This window comes from Sus scrofa, chromosome 7, assembly GCF_054392235.1.
Source record: "Sus scrofa isolate SSC_HxYL_T2T_F1_AM1 chromosome 7, Sscrofa_HxYL_maternal_Yorkshire_Landrace_v2.0, whole genome shotgun sequence".
Lineage (NCBI taxonomy): Eukaryota > Metazoa > Chordata > Mammalia > Artiodactyla > Suidae > Sus > Sus scrofa.
The window spans coordinates 115,129,966-115,148,556 of record NC_139389.1 but is presented as its reverse complement, the minus strand read 5'-3'; the positions used below and the strand labels follow the sequence as shown (position 1 = coordinate 115,148,556).

At 42.2% G+C, this 18,591-nt stretch overlaps 1 protein-coding gene across 3 annotated transcripts in view; it reads left to right on the top strand.

The window, feature by feature from the left end:
- Positions 1–18,591, top strand: part of STON2 (stonin 2) — a 150,505-nt gene that overhangs the window by 125,664 nt on the left and 6,250 nt on the right. For 2 of the 3 annotated variants that reach the window (XM_005656442.4, XM_021099580.2), the window contains one exon: positions 14,602–16,440. In XM_005656442.4, coding sequence (XP_005656499.3) covers positions 14,602–16,440 — 1,839 coding nt within the window. Of the gene's footprint in view, positions 1–11,424; positions 13,572–13,833; positions 17,389–18,591 lie in introns of those variants that run through there. The other variant, XM_084969957.1, reaches the window with a different exon arrangement.

The window sequence follows — 18,591 nt, the reverse complement described above, 5'->3', positions numbered from 1 at the left end:
CTTCCCCTCTGAACCATGTGGGTTGACTTTTCCTCTACAACTATTGAAAGCAAAAGTAATAGGCTCAACCTGTTATTTGAACAATAAGAGACTTAAAGCATTTAATTCAAAAGACATTTGCTATAAAGCTAGTGATAACTCTGGCATGAGTCAAGACCTTAGAGACAGCACCTCTTCCTTTCATTGCTATGCATCTATTGGGCACCAAGAGTATAGCCAAGGAGTTCCTGATGTAGCACAGTGGGTTAAGGATCTGGCATTGTCTCTACAGAAGCTCAGGTTGCTGCTGAGGTGTGGGTTTGATCCCTGGCCAGTGAAGTGGGTTAAGGATCCAGTGTTGCTGCAGCTGTGGAGATCACATCTGCGGCTTGGCTCCTGTTCAATCTCTGACCTGAGAACTTTCATATGCTGCAAGTGCAGCCAAAAAAAAAAAAAAAAGAGTATAGCCAAGAAAGGGACATCAAAAACCACTGTTTTGATAGTGAGGTCACATAATTGCCCTTAGCCACAACTCCAACAGTTATTGGTTTAGGTAAGTTTTATGATTTTTGCCAAATTGTAAGACTGGCTTTCAAACTTTCTAGAAAGCACGGTGAGTGGTGGTCGAGTCATGTTTAGCTAGATTCCAAGCAACATGGAAAGGCCAAGACAGGCTGTTAGCATGGTCACCAGGGATCTGGAGCATTTAGATTCAGTTATTACCAGAGTTCCCATCTTGGAGCAGCAGAAATGAATCCGACTAGGAACCATGAGGTTGTGGGTTCGATCCCTGGCCTCGCTCAGGGGGTTAAGGATACAGTTTTGCTGTGAGCTGTGGTGTAGGTCGCAGACACGGCTTGGATCTGGCATTGCTGTGGCTGTGGTGTAGACTGGCAGCTGTAGCTCCAATCAGACCCCTAGCCTGGGAACCTCCATGTGCCGCGGGTGTGGCCCTCAAAAGACAAAGACAAATATTATTACCCAAATAATAGGAGAGTTTAAGGGAGTACTAGATCCTTCTTACTTGCTAAAATACCTTTCCTTGTGAAATGACAACCAAGGCCATTTTTCTGGTTACAGTAGCCCACTATTACCAGAGGTCAGGAAAGAGGTGGTAGCTTTGTGTGCTATATATTCGAAATATGCCTAGTGCACTAAACCAGTCTTCTCTAAATGTCTGGTCACTTTTCTCCAAAGGTTTGATCAGGAGCCTTTAATATTTATGTATTTATTAATACACTATATTATAAAGGTATTCATAAATTACAAACATATTAGGTATTTTAGTAAATGTTTTCTAACATATAACAAAAATGAGAAACGTTTAAAAGATGGGTTAAAAAGTCAGCAGAAATAGAAGCTCTGGGAGTTCCCACTGTGGTGCCATGGGTTAAGAATTCGACTGCAGCAGCTAAGGTCGCTGTGGAGGTGCAGGTTCTATCCCTAGCCAGGCTCAGTGGGTTAAAGGATCTAGCATGGCTGCACGTATAGTATAAGTTGCAGCTGCCATTTGGATTCAATCCCTGGCCTAGGAACTTCCACATGCCATGGTATGGCCATAAAAAAAAAAAAAAAAAAAAAAAAAAAAAAAAAAAAAAAAAAAGAAGAAGAAGAAAGAAAGAAAGAAAGAAAAAAGAAGTGCTGGTATTTTCTGCCCACATCCCAGTGGATCATCTGTATACCTCCTCGGGTGCACTCCTCCCCTTTGGGGACTGCTTGTCTGAAACTAAAACATCTTAGACCTACCCAATAATTACAAAGGCAATTCCTAGTACCGGAGGGAAAATAGAAAGTTGGATGTTCTGTCTTGACCAAAATGTACTTATTCATGACCTAACACTTCCCTTATGTGGTAGATTCTGGTGCTGCTTTGTTATAATCACAATGGCTTTGTGAATTCAGACTCTCACATCTCTTGTAATTCCCAAGCCTTTGCAATAATTATGGAAAGATTTGGATTCATGGAATCAAAACCAAGACAAACATTCTTTTTTCCTTCTCTATCCCCCTTTCCCTTGATAATAATCAAACCGTAGTGATTCTTTCTCCCTACTTCTAACCTCTCTCTCCTCTTTTCTGCCTCATGAAAAATTCTAAAATAATATTTGCATATTTTTTATTGTGATAACTAATATTTATTGAGCTGTGGGCCAGTTAAATTAGTATTGATCCAATAATGATCGCATTTATTCTCTATGAAGTGGGTACTGTTATTATTCCACTTATGAGTTGATAAGAGGAGTTCCCATCGTGGCTCAGCAGAAACAAATGTGACTAGTATCCATGAGGAGGCAGGTTTGATCCCTGGCCTTGCTCAGTGGGTCAAGGATCTGGCATTGCCTTGAGCTGTGGTGTAGGTCACAGATGCGGTTTAGATCTGACGTTGCTCTGGTTGTGGCTATGGTGTGGGCCAGCAGCTGCAATTCCAATTCGACCCCTTGCCTGGGAACCTCCATATGTTGTGGATGTGGCCCTAAAAAGACAAGGAAAAAAAAAGTTGATAATAAGAGGTTTAGAGAGGGTTAAGTAACGTGCCCAAGATCACACAGGTTTTCTAATTCAGGTGCAGGTCAGTTTGACTCCAGAGTCCAAGCCCAGGCTTTACCCTCTACTGCCTGCAGTGGCAGTGAAGACCAGCATGGGGCCAGAAACTCAATCCAGAATCAAGCTGCCTTTTCCCTTACAGGCCTTGTGTCCACTCAGGGGACATTGGCACATATATATGCTGGTTGGTGAAGGTGCTGTAACAAGTCAACAAAAGTACCGAGTGTATGTATCATCTGGAAATAGCTCTTCACTCTATTTGTCTGCAGATCCCGCCCCCCCAATGAGGTCTTCTGACATTTTTGAGAGGTTCAGGAGTACAAATAGATCTTTACCTGCCAGAATAAATCTGTTGTCATCCCAGAATTAGTTGTTTTCTTTTTTTTTCTAGTAGATTATTTTAACTTGATTTGCTTACAGTTTATAAATTGCACCTACCATCAGTCTGTAAGAATGTCTCCTGTGATCTTGGTAACTAAAAGGGAGCTGGACAAGTACTGAAATGAAATCAAATTACCAATTCCAAATCCAATTGAAAAGAAGCAGCTTACTGCATACAAGAGCTGTTTGGTATTTTGTTGTTGCCATTGCTGGGAAATCCATATAAAGAGAAATGAGCTTTAGGAAGCATAGGTGAAAGGAGAACATTTGTACAGATCCTTTCAGCCTACAGGAAACTGCCCCTAACCTTTCTATGGGTGATCTTAGCTTGGATGATTCTACCCTGTCTCCAATAGGCCTTTTTAATTTCTTCTGAAATCTGTATTATAGACATATTAGCAAAGTTAACAAATGGAATACATACACATGTACACAAGCATATGTAATAATGTGTGAGAACCTCCAGAACTGTTTCTTTGCCCCTTGATTGAACTGACAGAATCAACTTTGGAGAAGTAGCAATTCCTAGCACTAAGGTTCAAGTTGATCAGACTTTGAATCTGGTCTATAGGAAAATGACTGTAAAGGGAAAGAAGGCATTGTTGTGTGTCTTTAAAATATATAAGTTCATCAGAGTGGGGCACTTCCAAGCAAGTGAGAATCCTAAGCTCTCTCTCCAAAATAAGTAGGCAGGGCTCCATGACCCATCAATGGACGTCAGACTTCTAAGTATTCTATATAAAGAGGATGATGAGTTCCAGATTTGTAGGGGCATACACTGATTGGCAGGACATGGGTTCCAGTTAAAAGTAGACCCATGTATCGAAGGGAGCAAAGAAGGAGATGATAGAGCCCCTGGTGAGACGGAAACCTTTAGGTTAATTCCATTTGGCCACTTTGACATCCTCTCTGAGGCATGGCTCTGTTTTCTGTTACTCACCAACATAAGCAGGAGGATAATCAAGCCCTTATCCTTGGGTGCTCCCTAATCATTCATAAATCTGGTCATTCTCTGTTTCTAACTATTGCAGTAAAGTGATGGTAAAGGTAGTGAGGTGTGTCTTTACCGTCCTCAAAGTTCCAGGATTTGGGGATCTTCCTGCAAAACCTGAAACCTGATTTTACTTATTTGTGTAAGAATGATGAGACTCTTAGAAACTGACATCTCTGACCAAATGTAACAGCAGGGTTTGTTCCCTTCTAACCCTACTTTAGGATGTAGTGACTCACTCTAGTCCTTCACTAAAGTCCAGGACCTTGACTGTTCCCTCACCTCTTTAGGGATCCAGTGGTTCCTTGGAGCTTACAAGCATCCTAGGTTGTTGCTGAGGGTCTGTTCTTACGTGGTGACCAGGTGAACAGTGAATGAGAATGTGGGGGCAACACACAAGTGAGACTTCCACTGTGGCAGTGGGACAGGCAGTCCTGATGGGTGACCTGTCCTGGTCACAGGAGGGACGTGGGCACTGTAAACTCCCTACTATTTCTGGGAACTTACCCAGTGCCCCTTCAGGCAGTTCTTTTCCTGGTCCCCATCCCATGCACTTCCAAGGCCTAAGAACAATGCTCAAATCAGAGTCAGGATGGAGACTCCTTTTTTTCCTTGCCCCAACCACACATTCTCCCTGACAGTAACATCTAGATGCTACTCCTTTTCCTCTAAGCTCCTAAACCAAAAGAACCCTTTTTGCTCTCTTGTCACATCATACAAGAGTTTGATGAGCCATTAAAAAGAGAGTTTCACAGTCCACCCACAGTCCGTTTCTAGGCTCAGACCCTAGAAACTCCTCTTTGTTTACTCGCCTTGGTGAGCTCAGAAAATAATTTAGGATGGGAAGGAAATGCAGGGGGCTTTTTGCTATGGAAATAACAAGTAAAACACAGGTTAGGTTAGGTCAGCAGGTGTCATCACTAGTTAAGTCTCTGAGATGCCCTGATATATAAAATATTAAGAGAGTAATTTGTAAAATAGAAAGCTGGAGTTCATGTTGTGGCTCAATGGTTAATGAATCTGACTAGGAACCATGAGGTTGCGGGTTCAATCCCTGGCCTTGCTGAGTGGGTTAAGGTTCTAGCCTTGCCATAAGCTGTGGTGTAGGTCGCAGACGCAGCTTGGATCTGGAGTGGGTGCCTACAGCTCTGATTAGACCCCTAGCCTGGGAACCTCCATATGCTGCGGAAGCGGCCCTAGAAAAGGCAAAAAGGCAAAAAGGCAAAAAAAAAAAAAAAAAAAAAGGAAAGCTAATTTTTCAGTTTACCATAGATACTAGAATCTAGCTCTGCCTCCCTGCCAGTTTTTGCTGGGGAACTAAAGTTGGCTCTGTCCTACAACAGCAGTGTGTTACAGTGGGATCTCTGCCTTCATCTGAGACAGCATGAGAAGCTGACATCAGAAAGGCAAATTAGGTCCAGACAAGATGGCAGAATAAAAGGACTTGAGCTCATTTCCCCTCATGAAAACACCAAAATCACAACCAACTGCTAAACAACCACTACAATAAACTAGAAGCTAGCAAGAAATATATCTTACACTCAGAGACAAAGAAGAAGCCACAATAAGATGGGGGCAACACCAGAAGCAAGAGAGGCTACAACTCTGCAGCTTGAATAAGGGAAACCACAAATGCAGAAAGCTAGACCAAAATGAAAAGGCAGAGAAATATGCTCCAGATGAAGGAACAAGATAAAACCCAAGAAAAACAGCTAAGTGAAATGGAGATAAGCAACCTACATGAAAAGGACTTTAAAGTAATGATAGTAAAGATGATCCAAGATCTTGGGGAAGAAAACCTGGAGGCACAGTTGAGAAAATACAAGAAATGTTTGATAAAGAAATAGAAGATTTAAAGAATAAACAAGCTGAGATGAACAACACAAGAATTGAAATGAAAAATTTACTGGAAGGTATCAATAGCTGAATACAGGAGGCAGAAGAACAAATAAGCAGGATGGAAGACAGCTGGTGAAAATCAGTGACACAGAACAGAATAAAGAAAAAAAGAATGAAAAGAAATGGGGACAGTCTAAGAGAATTCTGGGACAACATTAAGTACAACTGAGAGGCAAATTAAAGCCAGGGAAACAGTAAGCCAGTTCAATGGGAGTTTAGTTTTTAGAGGAAGAAGCCAAAGCATGGTCCCAAAGGTTGAGGATTGAAGAAGGATGGAGAAATGGGCAACAGTAAAACACAGACAAAAGTTTAGAGCTGGAGGGGGGTTCCCATCGTGGCTCAGTGGTTAACGAATCTGACTAGGAACCATGAGGTTGTGGGTTCGATCCCTGGCCTTGCTCAGTGGGTTAAGGATCCGGTGTTGCCATAAGCTGTGGTGTAGGTTGCAGACATGGCTCGGATCCCGCGTTGCTGTGGCTCTGGCATAGGCTGGCTGCTACGGCTCTGATTAGACCCCTAGCCTGGGAACTGCCATATGCTGCAGGAGTGGCCCCAGAAAAGGCAAAAAGACCAAAAAAAAAAAAAAAAAAAAAAGTTTAGAGCTGGAAAGAACAGATTGATTAGGAACACACAAGATACTGGAGATATTCCTGGACCATTCATCAAACTTAAAAGTCCGATGCTTCCTTTTATTAAAAAAAAAAAAAAAAAAGAAAGAAAGAAAAAAAAGTGATGAAATGTATTCGGTCAGCCTGTCTTAAGCAGGGAAGGAGTTGGCAGGGCACGCTGGACCAATCATTTGAAGGTGCTCAGTACTGCTTCTTTGGTCGTCTTAGCAATAAATACCAGAATGTAGTGTAAAATATTCTTGATAGGGATTCTGTCAAGTAGTGGTTAAGTGGCAGTTTGTTGAAATGGCTTCTTCACTTTGGAGATATCTCTGACCAGGTAACTTTACCAGCATCAAAGAACTCCCTTGTGCGGCTGTGCTAAGGACCCACAGACTCAAACCCTCTGGCTCTCCTTCTTATCTGTGTATTGTGATGACTAAGCAGGTCTCAGCCTATTTTATACAGGTTAGAATCTCTCTTGATAAGGTCCAGATGGATAACTCCTTTATCTCACATATCAGAGGATGACTTTATGCCCAAAAACTTCCTGTATAAATGTCAGTCCTTGTTTAGTTAACTTTCCCTGCTGAACAATGCTCCTAAAAGTTGTGTGTCAAGAGAACTCTTGCCAATCTCAAAGATAAATTAGTCAGATTTTAGCTTAATGAACAAGCATTAATAAAATATCAGCTAATGAATATTAAAAGTAGGACTTTCATTTCATCTTGGGCAGTTGACTTTTGAACTCAATGAACCTTATTCTTCTCAGCAAAATGGAGTGGTCAGGTTTTATATTTTCTAAAATCTCTTCATGCTAGGAAATGCTGTGTCTCTCTTCTCACTTTTCAGGTTACTCCACAAATATTTAAGTGCCTACTATACATCCAAGGCCAGTCATGCAGTTTTAAGTATTTGCTTTTGTATAAAAGTGACTGCAATAACCTAAGAATATTTGTCTCGCCATTGTGCATAAACTTCTGGCAAATAGCTCTCAATGAGTTTCTTTGCATTTGTCATTGCACTTTAACAAATTAGGTTAATAAGTGAGGGAGAATGATGGCAGAGTATCTGCTGTATTCAAAATATCATAGAAACTGAATTTTTTCCCTATAGTGCTTACTTTTTCTTCGGTTTGGTGGCTTTGATTGTCAATGTAATTGATTAATTTAATCTCTGGGGAATTTGAAATAGATTGTGGTCTAACACTGAAAGAATCCACCATTTCTTTTTAGTTTGCATCAGTAAAGGCCGTAAGGAAGCTCTTAGGTACTAGAAATCTTCCCCTGTGGTGTAGAATGAGAACCTAATTTTCATATGTTGCTTTTGTTTGGCAGCAGCCCAACTCATCATACTAAAAGCAATTTGCAGGTAGCAAGTGGAAGAGACAGTGATTAAAATAATGCTGTTTTTTTTTTTTTGTTTTTTTTTTTTTTTTTTTTTTTTGTTGTTGTCTTTTAAGGGCTGCACCTGAAGCATATGAAAGTTCCCAGGTTAGGAATCGAATAGGAGCTGCTGCCACAGCCACAGCAACTCAGGATCCAAGCCGCATCTGCTATTACGCATCTGCTATTACACCGCAGCTCACCACAAACACTGCTGGATCCTTAATCCACTGAGCAAGGCATCCTCATGGATACTAGTAAGGTTCATTATCCACTGTGCCACGATGGGAACTCCTAATGCTGAGTTTTGGTTTTGGTTTAATTTTAATAAGTCCATGAAATGGAACTGTGTATGATAGTTAATGTTGTTCTGAAGACAATTAGTTTTGCTTATTTTTTTGGTGGAGAAATTTGCCAGCCTTTTTTCCCCCCTCATTGTTTCCAATACCAGACACACCAGTCACAGAGTCTTAGTCTTAAAACTGCTGCTTTTATTATTAAACAACAAGACTACAGTTAAGCTGTTGGTTTCTTTCTCTAAGATTAGTTAGTAGGAGGAATAAAGATATATTTTGACCTTTTAACATTTCTTTATTTTGTAAGCAATACAGCATTTTTTAAAAAGGAAAGAATACAGATTTACAGTTTGTAAGACCATTTCTTATCCCACAAGCCATTTGTTTTTACATCAAAAACCTTTTTGGAGTTCTCACTGTGGTGCTGTGGGTTAATGATCCTGCATTGTCTCTGTGAAGGTGCCAGTTCAATCCCCAGCCTGGTGCAGTGAGTTAAGGATCCCATGTTACTGTAGCTGGGTTGTAGGTCACAGATGCAGCTCATATTTGATCCCTGGCCCTGGAACTTCCAAATGCCATGGGTGTGGCAAAAAAAACCCCACAAAAAACAAACAATAACAACAATAAAACCCTTACATATATATAACTTTGTATCATTCTAGCAGCAGTTTTAGCAGCCAAATCTACTGAACATTCATTATTTGCCAAACAATTCTAACATATGTATTAAAATTTCCCAGCAACCCTGTTAGGTAGGATTTAATATTTTCCTATGGGAAAACTGAGACACACAGAAATTAAACAACTTGCCCAAAGTCACATAGTTAGTAAGCTGAAGATATGGAACTGAAACCCCAGGCAGTCCAACTTCACATAGTAGGCTGTTATTATTCACTCAACAATATATATCATGATTAGCTTCCTCGTGAACAAACATCATTCACAGCATTGTCTTGACTGTTGGATAGGATTCCATTTGAAGGGTATCACAGTTGATATAACAAGCCTTCCAATATGGGACACTTAAGTTGTTTGCAGTATTTCCAGGATACAAACATAGCTATGATAAACATACCACTATATATATTGTTGCATGGCTGTCTTATGCTTTTCTTAGATAATTCTCCTTTAAGTTAGAATTCTTAGATCACATTTTTTTTGAGATTTTCATACAAATTTTCAAATTACCTTCCAGAAAGATATTCTTAACACTTCCATCAGAGTGTTAACTTCTTCCATGTCACCCATGATTGTTATTCTTTCTCAATCCTTGTCTGACACAGGGAGAATTGTGTTTATTGTTTTATAAGGTTAAGTTCTTTTTACAAAATGATTATTAAATATTTAATATTTCTTCATTAGTAAACTGTCTATTCTTATCCTATTTTCTGTCTCAATGAGAATACACTGGGGTTCCCGTCATGGCGAAGTGATTAACGAATCCGACTAGGAACCATGAGGTTGAGGGTTTGATCCCTGGCCTTGCTCAGTGGGTTAATGATCTGGCGTTGCCATGAGCTGTGGTGTAGGTCTCAGACTTGGTTCGGATCTGGCAATGCTGTGGCTCTGGCGTAGGCCGATGGCTACAGCTCCGATTGGACCCCTAGCCTGGGAACCTCCATATGCCGCAGATATGGCCCTAGAAAAGACCCAAAAAAAAAAAAAATTAGAATACACTGTCATTATATATTAAGGACATCAAGTTTTTGTCATATATGATACAAATATTGCCCCCCAAACATTTTACATAGATGTTTTTTATATATTAAAGAACATTCTTTGGTAAAAAGAGGACCAAGAGTTCCTGTGGTGGCGCAGTAGAAACAAATCTGACTAGGAACTATGAGGTTGAGGGTCTGATCCCTGGCCTTGCTTAGTGGGTTAAGGATCTGGCATTGCTGTGAGCTGTGGTATAGGGTGCAGACACAGCTTGGATCTGGCATTGCTGTGGCTGTGGCATAGGCCAGCAGCTGTAGCTCTGATTAAACCCCTAGCCTGGGAACCTCCATATGCCCAGAGTGTGGCCCTAAAAAACAAAAATAAAATAAAATAAAAAGAGGACCAGAAAATATATGACCTAACTTTTTTGCTTTTTAGGGCCATATGTATTTCATATGGAAGTTCCCAGGCTAGGGGTTGAATTGGAGCTGCAGCTGCTGGCCTACGCCCAACAGCCACAGCAATGCAGGATCCAAGCCATGTCTGTGACCTACACCACAGCTCCACAACAACACCGGATCCTTAACCCACTGAGCAAGGCCAGGGATCGAACCCTCATCCTCATGGAAACTAGTCAGGTTCATAACCTGCTGAGCTACAATGGGAACTCCCAATATGACCTAACTTTTATAAAAACAGTTGTAGATGTCCTTCAGTCAGTGATAAATGAAACAAAATTAAAGAGCTTATAAATAGGGAAGTCTTTGTTAATAGGGGATTTTTTGAAGTAGTGTTGAAACTGGCCTCTGTGCAGAGGCCGAATTGAATCTTAGAGACAAGAGTTTTGGGTGAAGGAGAAAAAAATGGCTTTATTGCTTTGCCAGGCAAAGGGGGACACAGAAGGTTCATGCCTCTAAAAACTGTGTCCCTACCTGGGAGGATTTGGCAAGGTGTTTTATAGCAATGGTTCAAGTCTGAGACTGATATGGATTAGGGTGTGTATAGGGCCCCTGTGTTTCTTTAACCTGGCTCAGGGCGTCTCCTGATGAACTTCTGTGGTTCTCAAGGTTATCAAACTGTGACTTTCTCCTGGGAATGAAGAATGATTCATCAAGTAGTTAAGTCTTCCCATTTGTTTGGGGGTTTTAGTTCTGCAGAAGCGCTCAAAGATACTGTTGTGTGTATCCGTGTCCAGGAGGCCCACGGGGTCCTGCTCAGTTTAGATAGCATTTGGCAATCCTTGGGTTTACCTCAAGAAATGCTTTACTTGCACATATGAAGAAAATATGAACCACTATGGCCCACGTGAACCATGGACGACTTTGGCTTTTCATCTATAAAAATGTCTTAAGATATATATAGAGGGAGTTCCCATTGTGGCTCAGTGGTTAACGAACCGGACTAGTATCCATGAGGACGCAGGTTTGATCCCTGGCCTCGCTCAGTGGGTTAAGGATCCAGCATTGCCATGACCTGTGGTGTAGGTTGCAGACACAGCTCGGATCCAGTGTGGCTGTGGCATAGGCCAGCAGCTATAGCTCCGTTCGACCCCTAGCCTGGAACTTCCATGTGCCGCAGGTGGGGCCTTAAAAAGCCAGACCTACAGCATGTGGAAGTTCACCCAGCCTGCAGTGACAATGCTGGGTCCTTAACCCACTGTGCCACAGGGGAACTCCAAGATATTTTTTTCTTTATGATCTTGTAGAGAAACAAATTCTCATTTTCAGAAATTTGACCTATACTCCACTACATCCCAAAGGATGGATTTTTAAAACAGGTTGTAATTATGGAAGAAAAAAATGCCAAAGAAGGGACAAGTTTGGTAATGATTTTTTTTGATGCTTTTTGATGCCTGTCAAAAAGAATACAGAATCTCTAGAAATTAATTTAAAAAACTTCCCTCCAAATTTAAAGATACTGCATTTAAATTGTATGATGAGTCTAATGCTTCAAAACTGGTTAGGATTTGGTGTGGTTCCAAATAACTTGGTTTAAAAACAAATTTATTGTAAAAAAGTTATCTTCAGTGAAGACAAAGGCATTTTTTTTCCTTCCCCCTTTTTTTTTGGCTTAGGAGAAGATGAGAATTCCTGTTTGGGAGACAAGATTCCCAAAAGAAGATAGTCCTTTGGCAGTAAGAATAAACAGCCTTGGCAGAAAGCCACTCTCCAAAGGAAAAGGACTGAGGGCACATTTTATTTTATTTAAATTTTTTTTTGTTTTGTTTTTAGAGCTGCACCTGCAGCATATGGAAGTTCCCAGGCTAGGGGTCAAATTGGAGCTACAGCTGCCGGCCAACACCACAGCCACAGTGATGTGGGTTCTGAGCCATGTCTGTGACCTACACCACAGCTCAAGGCAATGTGAGATCCTTAACTCACTGAGCCAGGTCAGGGATCCAATCTGCATCCTCATGGATCCAAGTTGGGTTCGTTAACCACTGAGCCATGGGTTCATTAACCACTGAGCTACGAAGGGAACTCCAGGGGCATATTTTAAACTAGGGAGTGGTAGTGAGCTCCAAGGCAAAAAGGATATCCCTGGTACAAGGGGTGGGTCAACACCAGACTGTCTGGGTGGAAACACTGTTTTACAGAAGCTCCCCACAGCCACCTCATTAGAAAGTGAAGAAAATCATGGAGATACATCCCTTTCCCGGTTCTCTAGGGAGGTCTAGTTACTGTTCTAATTTTAATCTCATCTTTAATTTTAAAGTGCTTTTAAATTCTTTTGTGATGCCGTACAAATAGACTTTTTGCTCACTTTATTTCTGGGATGAGTGTGGGTATGTACACATACATGGCTTGTTCATTTATTTGGCCTACGTTTTCAAACTGAATGTTTTCCATAGAGGTAATTGCTGTTTGTTTGAAAAAACATTATTTGGAAAGATGAATGACAAGTCAGCCATCCCACCCATGTGTAGTCAGTCACATGTGAAGTTATGTGTGACACTGCTGATTTGGTGTGGCTGGGTATGATATTGATGAAGGTTTAACACGATCGTTAGGAAACCCAACCGTCTAACTTAACCATGTGAGTGTCCATTTCTCTTTGATTCCAAACTACTGGCAGTGGGTGGAATGGTGGCAGAGATCCCTGTACATACTCCTCCACAGACTGAAAGAGTCGAACTGCTCCAAAGCGAAGTTTCTTTTCTCACTGATTCAATCAGCAACCCTTTACTGCATATTTACTAAATGCCAGAGCAAGGTTTGTTTTCTGTGTCATTCCTTCATCAGAATCTGCTCCTCTTGGCTTTAGAAAAGCCTCAATTTCCCCCTCCCTTCACATAACCCCAGCAGATACACAGGGCTTTTTTTTTTTTTTTTTTTTTTTTTTTTTTTTTTGCCACACTCATGTCATGGAGAAGTTCCTGAGCCAGGGATTGAACTAAAGCCACAGCAGTGACAACCCCAGATCCCTAACCCACTGAGCCATCATGGAACTCCAACACAGAGTCTTTACTGAAAAGGTTTGGATCTTTCCTGCATTGAAACTGAAGTCCTGTTTCTCCTTCCTTGAAGGCCTTGCTAGAGTGGAGTTTTATTTGTAATAATCTTTTTATTTTTTCATAAAACAAACCCCGACAGAAAAGTATTTCAGATAAAAAAGAAGAGATTAATATCACGAGCATTTTCTTATGTTACTACTTATTTGTAAACATTTTAATGGCTGGATATTATTCCATTTTGTGCCTCAGTTTCTTAACATTAACCCAAAGCATGGTTCACAGTTTGGATTTATTTCCTTTAGGGTAAGATTACTAAGTCATTATTCATGGTTATTTGTAAGACCCTTAATACAAATTGTCAAACCAGTTCCCGTTGTGGCTCAGTGGAAACAAATCCAACTGGGAACCACGACGTTGTGGGTTCGATCCCTGGCCTTGCTCAGTGGGTTAAGGATCTGGCATTGCCGTGAGCTGTGGTGTAGGTTGCAGACAAGGCTTGGATCCCGTGGCTGTGGCTGTGGTGTAGACTGGCAGCTGTAGCTCCGATTCGACCCCTAGCCTGAGAACCTCCATATGCTGCAGGTGCAGCTCTAAAAAGACAAAAACAAACAAAAACAAATTGTCAAACCATTTCTAGAGAGTTTGTAGCAACTTATAGTCTAAGGGTCTATTTACTGTTCATACAATAGCACCTTTACCCTCACTGAATACTAAAACTTTAAAAATCTTCACAGATTTTTGGGGAACTTATCTGCATTTTTCTTATTACTAGCAAGATTGGACATTTCTTACACTCGTATTAGACATTTTGAATTTCTCTTTCCTGGGTTGTCTGTGTCAATGTCCTTTGTATTTCTACCGGAATTTTTGTATTTTTATTACTTACTTGCATGACCTCATTTCATATTCAGTCTCCTAACATTTTGTCTTTAATATTTATTCATCACATTTGGTCGAAAATCCCTCCAGTTACATTATTCTCAATCATATCACTTAGAGCATACAAGTTTTTTGTTCAGTGAGATCAGCTTTATACCAGTGTACACAGGGGCTGGTTTTCAATGTTTAAAAATTAAGACTATATACTTTAGAGCCAAGTAAAGAAAACGTCTGTTCCAGAAGCGTCTATAAAATAAAGTGAGAATGTATAAATGTTAAATTGCAAGGGACCTGGATCCTACCATTGCTTCTGTATTGACATTTATATTTTTCCTGCATTTACTGTATGGCTCTCTGCTGTGCTTATTATAAAACTATGAGAGCTGGGCCCACACTAAGCACCTGAGACAAGTAGTGAGCTACTTTGGAATTTACTGGGCACCAGGTAAAATTCTAGTCATCTCTCATTCCCAGACCCTAGAGGTCCTGAACAGCAGCCCCTCATATGTTCTCCTTTTCCTTGTAGACAATTCTTCCTCTCTTCATGAGGATGAAGAGGTAGAGATGGAGGCCATCAGCTGGCAGGCCAGCAGTCCAGCCATGAACGGACATCCTGCCACTCCAGTGACCTCTGCTCGTTTCCCTAGCTGGGTCACTTTTGATGACAATGAAGTCAGTTGCCCTTTGCCACCAGTCACCTCGCCTCTGAAGCCAAAAACACCATCTATTGCCTCTGTGATCCCAGATGTACCTTATAACTCAACTGGGTCATTTAAGAAGAGAGAACGTCCCAAGAGCACTTTGATGAACTTCTCCAAAGTCCAGAAGCTGGACATTTCCTCCTTAAACCACCCACCTTCTGTGCCTGAGGCTCCACCTTGGAGGGCAACTAATCCTTTTCTGAATGAGACTCTACAGGACATACAACCCTCCCCTATCAACCCTTTCCGCGCTTTCTTTGAGGAGCAAGAGAGGCGCTCCCAAAGCAATTCTGTGTCTGGTGCCACAGGCAAAAGCCAAAGAGATTCCCTCATTATCATCTACCAGGACGCCATCAGCTTTGACGATTCAAGCAAAACCCAGTCACACTCTGATGCTGTCGAAAAACTCAAACGACTCCAAATTGAGGATCCTGATCACTTGGGCAGGGTGACACTCCCTGATGATGACCCAATAGCCTGGCTTGAACTAGGTGACCACCCGCCAGGTTCCGTGCTGTCCCAGCCGAGGGATGGGTGGCCCATGATGCTTAGGATCCCCGAGAAGAAAAACATTATGTCCTCCAGGCACTGGGGACCCATCTACATCAAACTGACGGATAGTGGTTACCTGCAGCTATATTATGAGCAGGGCCTAGAAAAACCATTCCGTGAGTTCAAGCTGGAGATCTGCCATGAGATTTCAGAACCCCGGCTCCAGAACTATGATGAGAATGGCAGGATCCACAGCTTACGGATAGACCGCGTCACCTACAAGGAGAAGAAGAAATACCAGCCTAAACCTGCTGTGGCCCACATGGCCGAGAGGGAACAAGTGATTAAGCTGGGCACCACCAATTACGATGACTTCCTGAGCTTTATCCGTGCCGTCCAGGACCATCTCATGGATTTGCCAGTGCTATCAATGGACTTGAGCACAGTTGGCTTGAACTACCTTGAAGAGGAGATTACAGTGGATGTCAGAGACGAATTCTCTGGCCTCGTGAGCAAAGGTGACAACCAGATTCTCCAGCACTGTGTCTTGACACGGATCCACATCCTGAGTTTCCTCTCTGGCCTTGCAGAGTGCCGCCTAGGACTCAACGATGTCCTCGTCAAAGGGAATGAAATCGTCTCCCGTCAAGACATCATGCCCACCACCACCACGAAGTGGATCAAGCTTCATGAGTGCCGTTTCCATGGGTGTGTGGATGAGGATGTCTTCAACAGCTCACGGGTCATCCTGTTCAACCCTCTGGACGCCTGCCGATTTGAGCTAATGCGGTTCAGGACGGTATTTGCTGAGAAGACCTTGCCTTTCACACTCAGGACAGTAGCGAGCATCAATGGGGCAGAGGTGGAGGTGCAGAGCTGGCTGAGGATGTCGACTGGCTTCTCCTCTAACTGTGACCCTCTCACTCAGGTTCCCTGTGAGAACGTGATGGTTCGCTACCCTGTGCCCAGCGAGTGGGTGAAAAACTTCCGCAGGGAGAGCGTCCTGGGGGAAAAGTCTTTGAAAGCCAAAGTGAATCGGGGGGCGAGTTTTGGCTCAACTAGTGTATCTGGCTCTGAGCCTGTCATGAGAGTGACTCTGGGAACTGCCAAGTATGAGCATGCCTTCAACTCCATTGTGTGGAGGATAACCCGACTGCCTGACAAAAACTCAGGTAGGCAGAGCCGCCTCTTCTGTGAAAACTGCCACAGGGTTGCAAAAGAGCTGGGATCAAAGTTTCACATTCTGTTTCCCTATCAAGTGCTGGCTTTTGTTAAGTGACAAGAATGGTGATGGGGGCGTAGAGGAGGGGGGACCAGCAAAGCAAAAATATTTGAGCAAAGTAACAAACATGCATGACCCAGTTCACTCCATCTTTTCACTCCCTTATTATCACACTTCTTCCATAAAACTATGCATTATTCTTTCCAGCTGGGCTGCTAAGCAGATTTCCAGGGCATTCTTTTCTGTATTCTTTTCTGACTCATTAAAGTTTTATCTGGTGTTGGAAACCATTCTCTCCTAGATCCTGGAAGGCTTCTGGGTTTTGAGATGTCTCCCTGTGTCCTGAATGTAGTTTTGTAAAAGGCCAATTTATGCCCAATCATGTGTATAGTACAGGCAAGCGGTTAGATTTATGATGTAGCCACTCAGTGCAAGGCCTGTCACTCATAACATCCCAGGCTCAGAGCTGGGATTTAGAGATGGGGAAGGGGCCTCTGGTCAGACTAAAGGTCCAGCCAGGACATGGAGGTCCAGAAGGATGAAGTCCTATCGGACAGTAAGGGAACAAATGTTTAATTTTAACAAAGGAGACAGTTCACCAGCCCTAGCTGGCCTGCTCCCAGCTAGCAGGGGTGTGTGTGTGCTTGAGTGAGCCCGAAGGTCCAGTGAGATCTGGTGAAAGGACAACTACGGAGTAATCAAACCAGCTCTAGTAGCTATACGTCTTAGAGTAAGTCTGGATGGCTCCAATGGTAGGCAATAATCCCATGCTCCTGTGAGCCTTTAAACCACTTCTTTTCTTATTTATAATAAACTTTCCCCGTCTGTTAACAAAAGTGGGTATCTTGGCCAGAAAGAAAAAAAAAAAAAATGTTTGGGAAAAACTGTTGGTTAAAAAGTCTTTCTCTTATGCAGATACTCCTCTTTGTATTCCATTAAATCCTAACAGCGTGTTTAGGGTCTTCGTTTCCTGTTCTGAGTGTGGAGAGGCTGGGTTACTATACCCTAAATGTAATATGATGTGAATATGATCTGGTCAACTCCCCCAGCAAGCAGGCAGTGGACACACACCAGGGCTTTCTGTGTCAGACACTGGGTGTAGCCGTACAGACTGAGGAGACAATTGGACCTTTGTGTGTGAGGCTGGATTTGCCACCCCCTATTTCTAAACTGTCAGAATTTTCAAGACAAAGTCTTCCTCTCTAAGCTTGCCTATTTGTTTCTCTGAAATTGGCTCTGTATTCTGGTGATAGCACCGTGATTTCCGCCTCAGCCAGGGGCCCATCTGAATTGATGGCAGAAAGGAGAAACCCTCCATCTCTGTCGGCACAGATGCCCTTGAGAACAGAACTGAGGTGACAGGGAGATGATTACTGTCTAACCTGCTAGCGACTTGACATCAGAAAAGACAAGGCCTCAGGTTTATGGGTTTTTTTTGTTTTTTGTCTCTTTGCCTTTTCTGGGGCCACTCCCGTGGCATACGGAGGTTCCCAGGCTAGGGATCCAATCAGAGCTGTAGCCACCGGCCTACACCAGAGCCACAGCAACACAGGATCCGAGCCACATCTGCAACCTACACCACAGCTCATGGCAACGCCGGATCCTTAACCCACCTCGTGGTTCCTAGTCAGATTCGTTAACCACTGTGCTATGACGGGAACTCCCAGGTTTATGTTTTTATTGAAACTTTTAGCTCTTCAATTTACTAAGCTGGATTCAGATCACTTCATTATGGAATAATTGGATTTTCAAGCTGGAAAGGACCTTGGGGATAAATTAGCCACATCTCCTCATTCCATGGATGAGAAAATTAAGGACTGGGAGTGACATAACTCATCACATCCAGGGGTCATTTTTTTTTTTCTTTTTAATAACACAGCTGCCTCTTAGTAGATGACATCAAAGAGATACCAATTCTAATTTCCACCATAAGAAGAGAGATTTGCATTTTTCTCAGTGTACACTCATACCTCATTTGTTTCAAAGTTTTTCCTCTCAAATATTTAAAAGTACCATAAAAAAGGGGGCTTTTGGTTATAAGTAGCAAAGACTGACTAGCTTTTTTGTTTTGTTTTGTTTTTTAGGGCTGTACCTATGGCAT